Here is an 18,640-nt window from a genome sequence, read left to right on the forward strand (position 1 = left end):
GAGTCTGTGGGAAGGAAAAGGGACGTCTGGTAAGTGGCATGCTTTCAAAAGTGTGTTAACCAGGGTTCAGGGTAAACACATTCCTCTTAGAGTGAAGGGCAGGGCTGGCAGAAGTAGGGAACCCTGGATGACTCGGGATATTGAGGCCCTGGTCAAGAAGAAGAAGGAGGCACATGACATGCATAGGCAGCTGGGATCAAGTGAATCCCTTAAAGAGTATAGGGGGTGTAGGAGTAGAGTTAAGAGAGAAATCAGGAGGGCAAAGAGGGGACATGAGAATATTTTGGCAGATACGGCAAAGGAGAATCCAAAGAGCTTCTACAAATACATAAAGGCCAAAAGAGTAACAATGGAGAGAATAGGGCCTCTTAAGGATCAACAAGGTCATCTATGTGCAGATCCACAAGAGATGGGTGAGATCCTAAATGAATATTTCTCATTGGTAGCACAGTGGTTAGCATTGCTGCTTCACAGCTCCAGGGTCCTGGGTTCGATTCCCGGCTCGGGTCACTGTCTGTGTGGAGTTTGCACATTCTCCTCGTGTCTGCGTGGGTTTCCTCCGGGTGCTCCGGTTTCCTCCCACAGTCCAAAGATGTGATGGTTAGGTTGATTGGCCAGGTTAAAAATTGCCCCTTAGAGTCCTGAGATGCGTAGGTTAGAGGGATTAGCGGGTAAAAATATGTGGTGGTAGGGCCTGGGTGGGATTGTGGTCGGTGCAGACTCGATGGGCCGAATGGCCTCCTTCTGCACTGTAGGGTTTCTATGATTCTATGATTCTATGGTATTTACTGTTGAGAAAAGCATGGATGTTAGGGAACTTGGGGAAATAAATAGTGATGTCCTGAGGAGTGTACATATTACAGAGAAAGAGGTGCCGGAAGTCTCAAGGTAGATAAATCTCCGGGACCTGATGAAGTGTATCCCAGGACATTGTGGGAGGCTAGGGAGGAAATTGCGGGTCCCCTAGCAGAGATATTTGAATCATCGATAGTCACGGGTGAGGTGCCTGAAGATTGAAGGGTGGCAAGTGTTGTGCCTTTGTTTAAAAAGGGCTGCAGGGAAAAGGCTGGGAACTACAGGTCAGTGAGCCTCACATCTGCGGTGGTTAAGTTGTTGGAAGGTATTTTGAGAGACAGGATCTACAGGCATTTAGAGACGCAAGGACTGATTAGGGACAGTCAGCATGGCTTTGTGAGTGGAAAATCATGTCTCACAAATTTGATTGAGTTTTTTGAAGGGGTAACCAAGAAGGTAGAAGAGGGCAGTGTGGTTGATGTTGTCTACATGGACTTTAGCAAGGCCTTTGACAAGGTACCGCATGGTAGGTTGTTGCATAAGATTAAATCTCACAGGATCCATGGTGAAGTATCCAAATGGATACAAAGTTAGCTTCTTGACAGAAGCCAGAGGATGGTTGGGGAGTGTTGTTTTTCAAACTGGAGGCCTGTGACCAGCGGTGTGCCTCAGGGATCAGTGCTGGGTCCACTGTTATTTGTCATTTATATTAATGATTTGGATGAGAATATAGGAAACATGGTTGGTAAGTTTGCAGATGACATTAAGATTGGTGGCATAGTGAAGAAAGTTATCTCCAATTGCAATGGGATCTTGATCAATTGGGTCAGTGGGCTGACGAATGGCAGATGGAGTTTAATTTAGATAAATGCGAGGTGATGCATTTTGGTAGATTGAACCAGGGCAGGACTTACTCAGTTAATGGTAGGGCGTTGGGGAGAGTTACAGAACAAAGAGATCTACGAGTACATGTTCGTAGCTCCTTGAAAGTGGAGTCACAGGTGGACAGAGTGGTGAAGAAGGCATTTGGCATGCTTGGTTTCATTGGTCAGAACATTGAATACAGAACTTGGGTCATCTTGTTGAAGTTGTACAAGACATTGGTAAGGCCACACTTGGAATACTGTGTGCAATTCTAGTCACCCTATTATAGAAAGGATATTATTAAACTAGAAAGAGTGCAGAAAAGATTTACTAGGATGCTACCGGGACTTGATGGTTTGAGTTATCAGGAGAGGCTGAAACGACTGGGATGTTTTTCTCTGGAGTGTAGAAGGCTGAGGGGTGACCTTATAGAGGTCTATAAAATAATGAGGGGCATAGATCAGCTGGATAGTCAATATCTTTTCCCAAAGGTAGGGGAGTCTAAAACTAGAGGGCACAGGTTTAAGGTGAGAGGGGAGAGATACAAAAGGGTCCAGAAGGGGAATTTTTTCACACAGAGGGTGGTGAGTGTCTGGAACAAGCTGCCAGAGGTAGTAGTCGAGGTGGGTACAATTTTGTCTTTTAAAAAGCATTTAGACAGTTCCATGGGTATGATGGGTATAGAGAGATATGGGCCAAATGCGGGCAATTGGGATTAGTTTCGGGGTTTTAAAAAAAAAGGGCGGCATGGAGAAGCTGAGCTGAAGGGCCTGTTTCCATGCTGTAAACCTCTGTGACTCTCTAACTCTAACAAGTTCACCAGGGTTAGTGTTGTGACCCTTGCTCTTCCTGGTATACATTCATGACCCTAATCCTTGATGTACAGAGGATAATTTGAATGTTTTCAATGGGCTGTGCCATATGTACTCAAATCAATAAAGGGGAGCTCAATAAACCAAAGGGGATCCGAGATGTACAAACCAGAAGGCACAGACTTGCAGTAATTGGCAAATAGAAGACAATAGCAACATGAGGAGAAACATTTTCACCCAGTGAGTGCTCAGGATCTGGAATACACAGCCTGCAGTGCAGGCAGATTCATTACAGGATTTCAAAAGGGAATTGGATCATTACGTGCAAAGGAAGAATGTGTGGGATATGGGGAGAATACGGGGGGTGGTCTTCAGTGTGGGATTGTGTGGGATATGGGGAGAATACGGGGGGTGGTCTTCAGTGTGGGATTGTGTGGGATATGGGGACAATACAGGGGGTGGTATTCAGTGTGGGATTGTGTGGGATATGGGGAGAATACAGGGGGTGGTATTCATAGAACATAGAACATTACAGTGCAGTACAGGCCCTTCGGCCCTCGATGTTGCGCCGACCAGTGGAACCAATCTAAAGCCCATCTAATCTACACTATTCCAATATCATCCACATGTTTATCCAATAACCATTTGAATGCCCTTAATGTTGATGAGTCCACTACTGCTGCAGGCAGGGCATTCCACGCCCTTACTACTCTCTGAGTAAAGAACCTACCTGTGACATCTGTCCTATATCTATCACCCCTCAATTTAAAGCTATGTCCCCTCGTGTTAGCCATCACCATCCGAGGAAAAAGGCTCTGACTATCCACCCTATCTAATCCTCTGATCATCTTGTATGCCTCTATTAAGTCACCTCTTAACCTTCTTCTCTCTAATGAAAACAACCTCAAGTCCCTCAGCCTTTCCTCATACGATTTTCCCCATATTCCACACACTCAGTGTGGGATTGTGTGGAATATGGGGAGGATACGGGGGGTGGTACTCAGTGTGGAATATGGGGAGAATACAGGGGGTAGTATTCAGTGTGGGATTGTGTGGGATATGGGGAGAATACAGGGGGTGGTATTCAGTGGAATGTTCTTACAGAGAGCTGGAATGAACACAATGGCTGAATGGCCTCCTCACGTGCTTCACCCATTCTGTCAATCCATCATAAGAAGGATGTCAAAGGTCTGGGCTGGAGCATTCGGAATATTGTCCAGCCTGAAGACGTTGCCAGCGTGATTTTCCTGAGGGAAACTGCACAGAATGCTGAATAAAGAAAGCCAGACACAGACAGCACACTCACCTGGAAGTGAAGGATGATTGTCCATATCAGACCCAAGGTCAGTTTGGGATTTCCATCCGCTATGTCATCATTGCGGATATTCACAAGGCGGACCTGGAATGTAGAAACAAGGAGAGATAAACAAGATGTGGAGATGCCGGCGTTGGACTGGGGTAAGCACAGTGAGAAGTCTGACAACACCAGCTTAAAGTCCAACAGGTTTATTTGTCAGCACAAGCTTTCGGAGTCTCACTCCTTCATCAGGTGAGTGAGGACTTGTGTTCACAAACAGGGCATATAAAGACACAAACTCAATTTACAAGATAATGATTGGAATGTGAGTCTTTACAGGTAATCAAGTCTTAAAGGTACAGATAATGTGAGTGGAGAGAGGGTAAAGCACAGGTTAAAGAGATGTGTATTGTCTCCAGACAGGACAGCATAGAAAGAGAGTTAAACAACACAGAGAGAGAGGAGGACAGCACAGAGAGAGAGGGGGACAGCACAGAGAGAGAGAGGGACAGCACAGAGAGAGAGAGTTAAACAGCACAGAGAGGGGGACAGCACAGAGAGATAGGGTGACTGCACAGAGAGAGAGTTAAACAGCACAGAGAGAGAGGGAGACAGCACAGAGAGAGAGGGGGACAGCACAGAGAGAGAGTTAAACAGCACAGAGAGGGGGACAGCACAGAGAGAGACGGGGAGAGCACAGAGAGAGAGAGGGACAGCACAGGGAGAGAGAGTTAAACAGCACAGAGAGAGAGGGGGACAGCACAGAGAGAGAGAGGGGGGACAGCACAGAGAGAGAGAGGGCGACAGCACAGAGAGAGAGAGGGCGACAGCACAGAGAGAGAGAGGGCGACAGCACAGAGAGAGAGGGGGCGACAGCACAGAGAGAGAGAGGGGGAGTCAGCACAGAGAGAGAGAGGGGGAGTCAGCACAGAGAGAGAGAGAGGGGGACAGCACTGAGAGAGAGAGGGGGACAGCACAGAGAGAGAGGGGGGGGACAGCACAGAGAGAGAGGGGGACAGCACAGAGAGAGAGGGGGGACAGCACAGAGAGGGGGACAGCACAGAGAGAGAGGGGGACAGCACAGAGAGAGAGGGGGACAGCACAGAGAGAGAGGGGGACAGCACAGAGAGAGAGTTAAACAGCACAGAGAGAGAGTTAAACAGCACAGAGAGAGAGAGGGGGACAGCACAGAGGGAGAGTTAAACAGCACAGAGAGGGGGACAGCACAGAGAGGGAGAGGGGAACAGCACAGAGAGAGAGTTAAGCAGCACAGAGAGAGAGAGGGACAGCACAGAGAGAGAGTTAAACAGCACAAAGAGAGAGAGAGTGACAGCACAGAGAGAGAGAGGGACAGCACAGAGAGAGAGAGGGGGACAACACAGAGAGAGAGAGGGGGACAGCACAGAGAGGGGGACAGCACAGAGAGAGAGGGGGACAACACAGAGAGAGAGGGGGACAACACAGAGAGAGAGGGGGACAGCACAGAGAGAGAGTTAAACAGCACAGAGAGAGAGAGGGACAGCACAGAGAGAGAGAGGGACAGCACAGAGAGAGAGAGGGACAGCACAGAGAGAGAGAGGGGGACAGCACAGAGAGAGAGAGGGGGACAGCACAGAGAGAGAGAGGGACAGCACAGAGAGAGAGAGGGACAGCACTGAGAGAGAGTTAAACAGCACAGAGAGAGAGTTAAACAGCACAGAGAGAGAGAGGGACAGCACAGAGAGAGAGAGGGGACAGCACAGAGAGAGAGAGGGACAGCACAGAGAGAGAGAGGGACAGCACAGAGAGAGAGTTAAACAGCACAGTGAGAGAGAGAGGGACAGCACAGAGAGAGAGGGTGACAACCTGGAGATAGAACATAGAACATTACAGCGCAGAACAGGCCCTTCGGCCCACGATGTTGCACCGACCAGTTAAAAAAAAAAACTGTGACCCTCCAACCTAAACCAATTTCTTTTCGTCCATGAACCTATCTACGGATCTCTTAAACGCCCCCAAACTAGGCGCATTTACAACTGATGCTGGCAGGGCATTCCAATCCCTCACCACCCTCTGGGTAAAGAACCTACCCCTGACATCGGTTCTATAACTACCCCCCCTCAATTTAAAGCCATGCCCCCTCGTGCTGGATTTCTCCATCAGAGGAAAAAGGCTATCACTATCCACCCTATCTAAACCTCTAATCATCTTATATGTTTCAATAAGATCCCCTCTTAGCCGCCGCCTTTCCAGCGAAAACAATCCCAAATCCCTCAGCCTCTCCTCATAGGATCTCCCCTCCATACCAGGCAACATCCTGGTAAACCTCCTCTGCACCCTCTCCAAAGCCTCCACATCCTTCCTGTAATGTGGGGACCAGAACTGCACACAGTACTCCAAGTGCGGCCGCACCAGAGTTGTGTACAGTTGCAACATAACGCTACGACTCCTAAATTCAATCCCCCTACCAATAAACGCCAAGACACCATATGCCTTCTTAACAACCTTATCTACTTGATTCCCAACTTTCAGGGATCTATGCACACATACACCTAGATCCCTCTGCTCCTCCACACTATTCAAAGTCCTCCCGTTAGCCCTATACTCAACACATCTGTTATTCCTACCAAAGTGAATTACCTCACACTTCTCCGCATTAAACTCCATCCGCCACCTCTCGGCCCAACTTTGCAACCTGTCTAAGTCTTCCTGCAAACTACGACACCCTTCCTCACTGTCTACCACACCACCGACTTTGGTGTCATCAGCAAATTTGCTAATCCACCCAACTATACCCTCATCCAGATCATTAATAAATATTACAAACAGCAGTGGCCCCAAAACATATCCCTGAGGTACACCACTTGTAACCGCACTCCATGATGAATATTTACTATCAACCACCACCCTCTGTTTCCTATCCGCTAGCCAATTCCTGATCCAATTTCCTAGATCACCCCCAATCCCATACATCTGCATTTTCTGCAGAAGCCTACCATGGTGAACCTTATCAAACGCCTTACTAAAATCCATATATACCACGTCCACTGCCTTGCCCCCATCCACCTCCTTGGTCACTTTCTCAAAAAACTCAATAAGGTTAGTAAGGCACGACCTACCTGCCACAAAACCATACTGACTATCACCTATCAATTCATTACTCTCCAAATAACTATAAATCCTATCCCTTATAATTTTTTCCAACATCTTGCCGACAACAGAAGTGAGACTCACCGGTCTATAATTCCCGGGGAAGTCTCTGTTCCCCTTCTTAAACAATGGGACAACATTCGCTAACCTCCAATAGAGAAACCGACCCCCACAAACCCGTCCTGCACAACACCCCAACCCAGGGTCACAACCCCATCCCCGGGTCACAACCCCATTCCCCCACAAATGAGCCAGGGTCACCCCCATCCTCAGAGGGGACAGGGTCATTACTTCCTGTGCTCAGAGGTCCAGCCCAGGTTGAATGTGACCACCCCCCGGAACTTTTCTGGGCATATTATGACCCTTGAACAGCCTTCATTTGTAACAAAGGTCCTGACCCCTGACCCCTCGCCCAGCCCTCACCAGGGTTCAGATACCCCCAGCCTTTACTCTCAATGTGCACTGCTTGTCTCGTCCCACAGGGCCCATTGAGACTCCTGGAGCGAATGCTGCTTCCCAGACTCTTACCTGCCGATGTTTCAGGTATTCCAGCGCAATGCCGACATTCTGCAACTTGTGGAATCGCATCCGGCCTTTCTCCCGGGGCTGTCAGAGGAAAGGACACTGGTCACTCAGCTTCACAATGACATCAGCTGCCTTGAGGTCACTCTCACACTGTCCCTGTACAGGGTCCGTCACTCTCACACTGTCCCTGTACAGGGTCCGTCACTCTCACACTGTCCCTGTACAGTGTCTGTCACTCTCACACTATCTCTCTACAGTGTCCGTCACTCTCACACTGTCCCTGTACAGTCTCCATCACTCTCACACTGTCCCTGTACAGTGTCTGTCACTCTCACACTATCTCTCTACAGTGTCCGTCACTCTCACACTGTCCCTGTACAGTGTCTGTCACTCTCACACTGTCCCTGTACAGTGTCTGTCACTCTCACACTATCTCTCTACAGTGTCCGTCACTCTCACACTGTCCCTGTACAGTGTCTGTCACTCTCACACTATCTCTCTACAGTGTCCGTCACTCTCACACTGTCCCTGTACAGTGTCTGTCACTCTCACACTGTCCCTGTACAGTGTCTGTCACTCTCACACTATCTCTCTACAGTGTCCGTCACTCTCACACTGTCCCTGTACAGTGTCTGTCACTCTCACACTATCTCTCTACAGTGTCCGTCACTCTCACACTGTCCCTGTACAGTGTCCGTCACTCTCACACTGTCCCTGTACAGTGTCCGTCACTCTCACTGTCCCTGTACAGTCTCCATCACTCTCACACTGTCCCTGTACAGTGTCCGTCACTCTCACACTGCCCCTGTCCAGGGTCCGTCACTCTCACACTGTCCCTGTACAGTGTCCGTCACTCTCACACTGTCCCTGTACAGTGTCCATCACTCTCACACTGTCCCTGTACAGTGTCTGTCACTCTCACTGTCCCTGTACAGTGTCTGTCACTCTCACACTGTCCCTGTACAGTGTCTGTCACTCTCACACTGCCCCTGTACAGTGTCTGTCACTCTCACTGTCCCTGTACAGGGATACAGGACGGGAGACATACGGGACGGGGGAGATACGGGATGGGGGGGACATACAGGAGGAAGGATGAGATATGGGACTGGGGAAAGATACGGAACGAGGGTGTGATACGGGACAGGGGTGAGATACGGGACTGGGGGTGAGATAAATTAAGGGAAGGATAGGTAAATTTTTGAACAGTAATTTTAAGGCAAGGATAGATACATTTTTGAACAGGAAAGGAATTAAGGGTTATGGTGAGCGGGCGGGTAAGTGGAGCTGAGTCCACAAAAAGATCAGCCATGATCTTATTGAATGGCGGAGCAGGCTCGAGGGGCCAGATGGCCTACTCCTGCTCCTAGTTCTTATGCTCTTATACTGGACAGAGGGTGTGATACGGGACAGGGGGTGAGATACAGGAGAAGGGGTGAGATATGGGACGGGGGGAGATACAGGAAGAGGGGTGAGAGGGAGAGATACAGGATGGGGAAGATACGGGATGGGGGGAGAAACGGGATGGTGGCAGATATGGGGCGGGGGGAGATACGGGACGGGGGGGAGATACGGGACGGGGGGAGATACGGGACGGGGGGAGGTACGGGACGGGGGGAGGTACGGGACGGGGGGAGGTACGGGACGGGGGGAGGTACCTGACAGACGGAGGATACGGGACAGGGGGAGATACAGGACAGGAGAGATACAGGACAGGGGGATGATACGGGACAGGAGGGAGATACAGGAGGAGGGGAAAGATACGGGACGGGTGGGATACGGGACGGGGAGATACAGGAGGATGGGTAGATATGGGACGGGGGGGTACAGGACAGGGGAGGTATGGAACAAGGGAGATACAGGACGGGGGAGATATGGGATGGGGGAGATACGCGACAGTGGGAGATATGGGACGGGGAAGATACAGGACGGGGGGATGATACGGAACAGGAGGGAGATATGCGACGGGGGTAAGATACGGGACGGGGGAGATACAGGACTGGGGGAGATACAGGACGGGGAAGAGATATAGGACGGGGGAGAGATACAGGATGGGGGAGAGATACAGGATGGGGGGAGATACTGGACGGGGGGAGATACAGGACAGGGGGGAGATACGGGATGGGGGGAGATACGGGATGGGGGGGGAGATACGGGGTGGGGGGGAGATACGGGATGGGGGGGGATACGGGACGGGGGCAGATACGGGACGGGGTAATTGCCTCTCAGGAGCAATGTTTTTTATGCCTAGCTGGATGGTTTCCGCGGCTTTGGAAAGGGTGGAGTTATTTGACTATTTGAGTTATGAGTCAGCAGCAGCTTTGAGCTAGAAATTAATTTAAGACTGCCTGTTAAATGCTGATTATCCTCTTCCTTTGATCCCATTCAGCAATATAAAATGTCAGGCTGGTGAATAGTGACGACAATGAGTCAGCCATGTCTGTACGGGAGGAAATGAATAATGTCCGTGTTTCTGCACACAGCCAGCTGCACAGAGTCTCCATAAATATTATAGACCACACCCTTTAAACAATGACTTTAAACACTGGCAACTCAACTCCAACAATGACATGCTTTTTCAAATTATGAGGGTGTGTCTGTGTGTGTGAGGGCATGAGTGAGTGTATCTGCGTGTGAGTGTGTGAAAGTGTGTGTTAGGGAGCGTGTGAGTGTGTGTCTGCGTGTGTGTGTGTCTCTGTCTGTGTGAGTGAGTGAGCGAGTGTGTGTGTGTGTGTGTGAGGGTGTGTGTGGCTGAAGGTGTGTGTCTGTCTATGTGAAGATGTGTCAGTGTGTGTGCGTGTCTCAGTGTTTGTGTGTGTGTGTGAGGGTGTGTGTGAGGGTGTATCAATGTCTGTGTGTGTGTGAGGGTGTGTGCGAGTGTGTGAGTTGTGTATCAGGGTGTGTGTGTATGGGTTTGTGTGTCAGGGTGTGTGTGTATGGGTTTGTGTGTCAGGGTGTGTGTATATGGGTTTGTGTGTCAGGGTGTGTGTGTGTGTCTGTTCTGTGTATGTGGTGTGTGTCTGAAAGGGACAAATACGGAAAACCAAACACTCATACAATCAGATCAGGAACTCAGGAAGGGTTTGGATCCATTGGGATTGCGTACAGTGGGAGTGAACAGGGAGGGGTTTGGATCCATTGGAATGCGTACAATGGGAGTGAACGGGAAGGTATTTGGGTCCATTGGGATTGTGTACAGTGGGACTGAATGGGAAGGGGTTTGGATCCATTGGGATGTGTATAGTGGGAATGAACAGGAAGGGATTTGGATCCATTGGGAGTGTGTACAGTGGAAGTGAACAGGAAGGGATTTGGGTCCTTTGGGATAGTGTACAGTGTGTGTGAACGGGAAGGGATTTGGATCCACTGGGATTGTGTACAGTGGGAGTGAACGGGAAGGGATTTGGGTCCATTGGGATTGTGCACAGTAGGAACGAACGGGAAGAGATTTGGTTCCATTGGGATTGTGTACAGTGGGAGTGAACAGGAAGGGGTTTGGATCCATTGGGATTGTGCACAGTGGGAGTGATTGGGAAGGGGTTTGGATGTCATGGGATTGCGTACAGTGGGAGTAAATGGGAAGGGGCTTGGATCCATTGGGATTGTGTACAGTGGGAGTGAACGGGAAGGGGTTTGAATCAATTGGGATTGCGTACAGTGAGAGTGAACGGGAAGGGGTTTGGAACCATTGGAATTGGGTAGAGTGGGAGTGAATGGGAAGGGGTTTGGTTCCATTGGGATTGTGCACAGTGGGAGTGAATGGGAAGGGCTTTGATTCCATTGGGATTGTGTACTGTGGGAGTGAACGAGAAGGGGTTTGGGTCCATTGGGATTGTGCACAGTGGGAGTGAATGGGAAGGGCTTTGATTCCATTGGGATTGTGTAAAGTGGGAGTGAACGGGAAGGGGTTTGGGTCCATTGGGATTGTGTACGGTGGGAGTGAACAGGAAGGGGTTTGGGTCCATTGGGATTGTGTAAAGTGGGAGTGAACGGGAAGGGGTTTGGGTCCATTGGGATTGTGTACGGTGGGAGTGAACAGGAAGGGGTTTGGGTCCATTGGGATTGTGCACAGTGGGAGTGAATGGGAAGGGCTTTGATTCCATTGGGATTGTGTAAAGTGGGAGTGAACGGGAAGGGGTTTGGGTCCATTGGGATTGTGTAAAGTGGGAGTGAACGGGAAGGGGTTTGGGTCCATTGGGATTGTGTACGGTGGGAGTGAACAGGAAGGGGTTTGGGTCCATTGGGATTGTGCACAGTGGGAGTGAATGGGAAGGGCTTTGATTCCATTGGGATTGTGTAAAGTGGGAGTGAACGGGAAGGGGTTTGGGTCCATTGGGATTGTGTAAAGTGGGAGTGAACGGGAAGGGGTTTGGGTCCATTGGGATTGTGTACGGTGGGAGTGAACAGGAAGGGGTTTGGGTCCATTGGGATTGTGCACAGTGGGAGTGAATGGGAAGGGCTTTGATTCCATTGGGATTGTGTAAAGTGGGAGTGAACGGGAAGGGGTTTGGGTCCATTGGGATTGTGTACGGTGGGAGTGAACAGGAAGGGGTTTGGGTCCATTGGGATTGTGCACAGTGGGAGTGAATGGGAAGGGCTTTGATTCCATTGGGATTGTGTAAAGTGGGAGTGAACGGGAAGGGGTTTGGGTCCATTGGGATTGTGTACGGTGGGAGTGAACAGGAAGGGGTTTGGGTCCATTGGGATTGTGTACGGTGGGAGTGAACAGGAAGGGGTTTGGGTCCATGCACTAAACGTGTTTCTGGATTCCATTGACCAATTCTCCCCACCCCATTTCCTCAGGTCTGGGGTTTGACATGAAATGTGACACCTGATCCTGCCTACCACTAAACCAGCCCTCAGTATTTTGCATCAAATACACTTGTGCAATATTTGCCGTTAAATATTTGACCCTGAGCAGCCTGGAGGTATATCCAATGTAAAGTCACACCAGCTCTCTGGATATATCCCCAAGGCTGTTTTTATTATCTAGGTTTTGTATGGAAGTAGCAATGATGGCTCTGCACAGATCCTTCATGTGTTTTACTCTCACTCGTGAGAAACCAGTTGCAGCTCACAGTTTTCGAGGATAAATGTATCTTGTAAACCAGCTAATCCTCTCCAATGGCAGGAGGCAAACTACCAGCTCTTCAGAGAGGGCAATGTCTGGGAATTCTACTGTTCATCTCCAGCTCCCCATCCCTTCCTTTCATCTCTCAGTCTAGTCAGCAGCCTGAGCAAGATACCCATCCCAGAGGGAGTCATGCTCCAGGGTGGCTTTGAACAGTTGTGTGGTGTTTAATACCTGTCGACTGCAACTCCCGAGGGCTGCTGTCACTGACAGGCTAAATCTGCTTTGCTACACCACCATATTAAGTAAGCTGCTGGCTCTTTCTTTGGATCTACAATGGAACTCATGCTAACATGCAGCACTCACTCAATCCACACCACCACAAACACACATGAAATTAGCAGATGTGTTAGAGCTGATATGTCAGTGCAGCATCTCCAGAAACACTGGTATCTATCCCAACAAAACATTTCAGCTTCCAATCGAGAGAAGTATGCAGAACTGCAACAACTTCCGGCTTTAACTTCAGATGTGTCTCTGCAGCGCTGGGCATTTCATGGAACTTGCTTTGAGATAAATCCAGACGCTCAGGAAGAAGCGGTGACAATGCTGTTCCTGGGAATGGGACGCCAGTGAATTGGGAGATACTGCAGCCTTGTTTCCTTCATGCAGAGAGAGGTTCCGGGCAAACACACTCACCAGTCGCAAATACTTCACATGCCGCTCCTTCTGCTACCGGAAAGAGCAGTGCAGGAAGGGGCACAGGCCAGAGGATAAAGGGCAAAGGTCAGAGGTAAGGGTACATTTTAGCAAACAACAGAAAAGGATCAATTACAAAGCAGGAAAAACATCAAAAAGCACCAACTCAGGAACCCAACTCCAATTCTAGCTCCATCTCAGGGGAGTCCTGTAGCACCTCCAGCAGCCTCTGGACTACCTAACAAGGCTATTCCTTCAAAATTTGCTGTAAGGAATCGCAAAATAATCAGCTGAGTAAGGAAGGTTCAACGAACTTCAATCACCTCCATCAACTAGAATCTGTTTGATGGAGGTGACATTGTTTAGGCCAATTACTGACCTCCATTAGTGTTCCTCTAAAAGATTTGTAGAAAATCCCAGTTAGAAAAATCCTGACAGCCCCATCAATCCTCTGAACCTAATTTCATCAGGTTGTACAATTTTACAGCACAAAGAGACCCTTTGGCCCAGCGCATCTGTGCCAGCCATCTAGCCCCTATCCCAATCCCATTTTCCGGCACTTGGTCCGTAGCCTTGTGTGCGATGGTGCTTCAAGGTCTCATCTAAATGCTTCTTAAACGCTGTGCGAGTTCCCGCCTCGATCATCCTTTCAGGCAGCGAGTTCCAGATTCCCACCCCCCACTGGGTGAAAAAGAATTTCATCAAAACCCCTCTAAATCTCCATCCCCTTACCTTAAATCTCCGCCCCCCAGTTATTGATTCCTCTACAAAGGGGAAATGTTCCTTCCTATGTACCCAGTTCCTGACCTAATACAGGGTAAAAATTCAAAATTTTCTGATGATACCAAACTTGGAGGAGTGGCCAACAGTGAGGATGATACAGATTAGCTGCAACAGGTTAGATAGACTCACAGAATGGGCAAACTAGTGACAGAGGGATTGAATACAGAGATGTGTGAGGTGATGCATTTTGGCAGCAAGGATCTAGAGCGGCAAATATAGAGTTACACAGTTCTGAAGAGTGCAGGAAGAGAGGGAGCTGGGGGTTTGTGTACCCAGATCATTAAAGGTGTCAGGACATATTGTGGGAGTGGTTACCAAAGCATTTGAGATCCTGGGTTTCATAACCAGGGAATTACAGACCAGTGTAGGGAAATTATTGGAGTCTATAATCAAGCATAGGATGATTGAACACCTTGATAACTTTTCAGTTAACCAGAGAGAGCCAGCATGGATTCATGACAGGTAGGTCATACCTGACAAACCTGATTAAATTTTCTGAAGAGGGGCGATGGTAGCAGCGGGGAATGTCTATGGATGTTGTTTATATGAACTTCCAGAAGGCCTTTCATAAAGTCCCCCCATAAGAGACTGTTAACGAAGGTAGAAACCCAAGGAATTGAGGGAAAATTACTAACATGGCTGGGAAATTGAACAAAGAACAAAGAGTCCAGCACAGGAACTGACCCTTCAGCCCACCAAACCTGTCCCGGCACATGACACCTTTCTAAACTAAGGACCTTTTGCCTCTACACGGTCCCTATCCCTCTATTCCCTCCCTATTCATGCATCTGTCAAGATGCCTCTTAAACGTTGCTATTGTATCTGCTTCTACCCCCTCCTCTGGCAGCGCATTCCAGGCACTTACCCCCCTCTGTGTAAAAAGCTTGCCTCTCACATCTCCTTTAAACTTTCTCTCTTTTAACTTGAACCTTTGCCCCTTAATAATTGACATTTCCACCCTGGGAAAAGACTCTGACTAACAATTCTACCCATACCTCTTATAAGTTTGTAAACCTCTATCAGGTCGCCCCTCAGACTCCAATGCTCAAGTGAAAACAAAGCAAGTTTGTCCAAACTCTTCTCATAGCCAATTCTTTCAAACCAGGCAACATCCTGGTAAATATTTTTTGTACCTCTCCAAAGTCTCCTCATCCTTCTGGTAGTGTGGCACCAGAACTGTACACAATATTCCAAATGTGGCCTAATTAAAGTTGTATAAGCTGCAACATGACTTGCTAATTTTTATACATTTACTGCATACGTCCCTCCTGCATTAGACTTTCCAAAATGCATCACCACGCATTTATCTGGATTAAATTCCATCTGTTATTTCTCTGCCCAAGTCTCCAGCCTATCTATATCCTGTTGTATTCTCTGTCAATCCTTCTCACCATCCACAGCTCCCCCAATCTTTGCGTCGTCATCAAACTTACTAATCAGACCACCTCTGATCTCCTGCAAATCATTTATATATGTTGCAAACAACAGGGGTCCCAGCATTGATCCCTGTGGAACACCACTGATCATAGATCTCCAGGCAGAAGAATATCCTTCCACCGCTAGCCTCTGTCTTCTATGACCGAGCCAGATCTGTGTCTATCGTACCAGCTCACCGCAGATCCCATGTGACCTTCTATATCAGCCTGACATGAGAGACCTTGTCAAAAGCCTTGCTAAAGTTCATGCAGACAACATCCACTGCCCTACCCTCATCAGTCATCTTTGTCTCTTCTTCAAAAACCTCAATCAAGTTTTTGAGACACAACCTCTCCCGCACAAAGCCATGATTCTCCCAAAGAAATGATACCTGGACTTCAGGAATTTAACTCTGAGGAGAGATTATACAAATTAGGCTGTTTTTTCTAGAATTTCAAAGGTTAAAGTTGATCTAATCAAAGTCTTCACAGAAAGACAGGAAAAGACAGATAGATAAAGATAAACTACTTCCACTGGTTGGAGATTCCAGAACTAGGGGCCATAGTCTAAACATTCGGGCCACAGTGTACAGGAGAGAGTTGGGAAGCACTTCGACACACACAGGGTGCCAGAGGTTTAGAACTCTTCCACAAACGGCAGTAGGTAGAAAGATAGAAACTAGGAGTAGGAGGAGGCCATTCGGCCCTTCGAGCCTGTTGCGCCATTCATTTTGATCAGAGCTGATCATTGAATTCAATGTCCTGATCTCCCTTCCCCCCCCATATCCCTTGGTCCAAGAGCTATATCTAATTTCTTCTTGAAATCACACAATGTTTTGCCTCAACTACATTCTGTGGGAGTGAATTCCACACATTCACCACCCTCTGGGTGAAGAAATTTCTCCTCACCTCAGTTAAAGAACAAAGAACAATACAGCACAGGAACAGGCCCTTCGGCCCTCCAAGCCCCCGCCGCTCCCTGGTCCAAACTAGACCATTCTTTTGTATCCCTCCGTTCCCACTCCGTTCATATGGCTATCTGGTTAAGTCTTAAACCAGACTTAACCAGCACCTTGCCCGGCAGCGCATTCCAGGCCCCCACCACCCTCTGTGTAAAATACATCCTTCTGATATCCGTGTTAAACCTCACCCCCCTCACCTTGAACCTATGACCCCTCGTGAACGTCACCACCGACCTGGGAAAAAGCTTCCCACCGTTCACCCTATCTATGCCTTTCATAATTTTATACACCTCTATTAGGTCAGCCCTCATCCTCCGTCTTTCCAGGGAGAACAACCCCAGTTTACCCAATCTCTCCTCATAACTAAGCCCTTCCATACCAGGCAACATCCTGGTAAACCTCCTCTGCACTCTCTCTAAAGCCTCCACGTCCTTCTGGTAGTGTGGCGACCAGAACTGGACGCAGTATTCCAAATGCGGCCGAACCAACGTTCTATACAACTGCAACATCAGACCCCAACTTTTATACTCTATGCCCTGTCCTATAAAGGCAAGCATGCCATATGCCTTCTTCACTACCTTCTCCACCTGTGACGTCACCTTCAAGGATCTGTGGACTTGCACACCTAGGTCCCTTTATGGTTCTGCCATTTATCGTATAGCTCCCCCCTACGTTAGTTCTACCAAAATTCATCACTTCGCATTTATCTGGATTGAACTCCATCTGCCATTTCTTTGCCCAAATTTCCAGCCTATCTATATCCATCTGGAGCCTCTGACAATGTTCCTCACGATCTGCAAGTCCAGCCATTTTCGTGTCGTCCGCAAACTTACTGATCACCCCAGTTACACCTTCTTCCAGATCGTTTATATAAATCACAAACAGCAGGGGTCCCAATACAGAGCCCTGCGGAACACCACTAGTCACAGGCCTCCAGCCAGAAAAAGACCCATCCACTACCACCCTCTGTCTTCTGTGACCAGCCAGTTCTCCACCCATCTAGCCACCTCCCCCTTTATCCCATGAGATCCAACCTTTTTCACCAGCCTACCATGAGGGACTTTTGTCAAACGCTTTACTAAAGTCCATCTAGACGACATCCACGGCCCTTCCCTCGTCAACCATTCTGGTCACTTCTTCAAAAAACTCCACCAGGTTAGTGAGGCGTGACCTCCCTCTCACAAAACCATGCTGACTATCGTGAATGAGTTTATTCCTTTCTAAATGCGCATATATCCTATCTCTAAGAATCCTCTCCAACAACTTCCCTACCACAGACGTCAAGCTCACCGACCTATACTTTCCCGGGTTATCCTTCCTACCCTTCTTAAATAACGGGACCACATTAGCTATCCTCCAATCCTCTGGGACCTCACCTGTGTCCAGTGACGAGACAAAGATTTGCGTCAGAGACCCAGCGATTTCGTCTCTCGTCTGCCTGAGCAGCCTTGGATAGATTCCATCAGGCCCTGGGGATTTGTCAGTCTTTATATTCCCTAAAAAATCTCACACTTCCTCCCTTGTAATGGAGATTTTCGCTAACGGGTCAACACTCCCCTCCGAGACACTCCCAGTCAACACATCCCTCTCATTTGTGAATAGCGACGCAAAGTATTCATTTAGGATCTCCCCTACTTCTTTGGGTTCTAAGCATAATTCCCCACTTTTGTCCCTGAGAGGTCCGATTTTTTCCCTGACAGCCCTTTTGTTCCTAACGTATGAATAAAATGCCTTGGGATTCTCCTTAATCCTGTCTGCCAAGGACATTTCGTGACCCCTTTTTGCCCTTCTAATTCCTCGTTTGCGTTCTTTCCTACTTTCTTTGTATTCCTCCAGAGCTCCCTCCGTTTTTAGCTGCCTGGACCTAACGTACGCCTCTCTTTTCTTTTTGACCAATCCCTCAATTTCCCTGGTTATCCACGGTTCTCGAATCCTACCCTTCCTATCCTTCTTTTTTACAGTCACATGCCTATCCTGCAGCCCTAACAACTGTTCCTTAATAGACTCCCACATGCCAGATGTGGATTTACCTTCAAATAGCCTCTCCCAATCAACAGCTGCCAATTTCTGCCTAATCCCACTAAAGTTAGCCTTCCCCCAATCCAACACCTCACCCTTGGGACACCACTCATCCTTTTCCATCACTGTCCTAAAGCTAACAGAATTGTGGTCACTATTTGCCACATGTTCCCCTACCGAAACTTTGAAGACCTGACCAGGCTCATTCCCCAGTACTAGGTCCAGTATAGCCCCCTCTCTAGTCGGGCTATCTACATATTGTTTCAAAGAAC

At 48.5% G+C, this 18,640-nt stretch overlaps 1 protein-coding gene across 16 annotated transcripts in view; it reads right to left on the minus strand.

Annotated features, from left to right (window-relative positions):
• The window catches only part of LOC144504463 (plectin-like), a 745,079-nt gene that overhangs the window by 215,386 nt on the left and 511,053 nt on the right, over nt 1–18,640 (minus strand). For all 16 annotated transcript variants that reach the window (XM_078229777.1, XM_078229768.1, XM_078229848.1 and 13 more), the window contains 2 exons: nt 7,426–7,503; nt 3,778–3,870 (listed from right to left, as the gene is read on the minus strand). In XM_078229777.1, the coding sequence (XP_078085903.1) occupies nt 3,778–3,870; nt 7,426–7,503 (171 nt within the window). The remainder of the gene's footprint in view (nt 1–3,777; nt 3,871–7,425; nt 7,504–18,640) is intronic.

This window comes from Mustelus asterias, chromosome 2, assembly GCF_964213995.1.
Source record: "Mustelus asterias chromosome 2, sMusAst1.hap1.1, whole genome shotgun sequence".
NCBI classification, from domain to species: domain Eukaryota; kingdom Metazoa; phylum Chordata; class Chondrichthyes; order Carcharhiniformes; family Triakidae; genus Mustelus; species Mustelus asterias.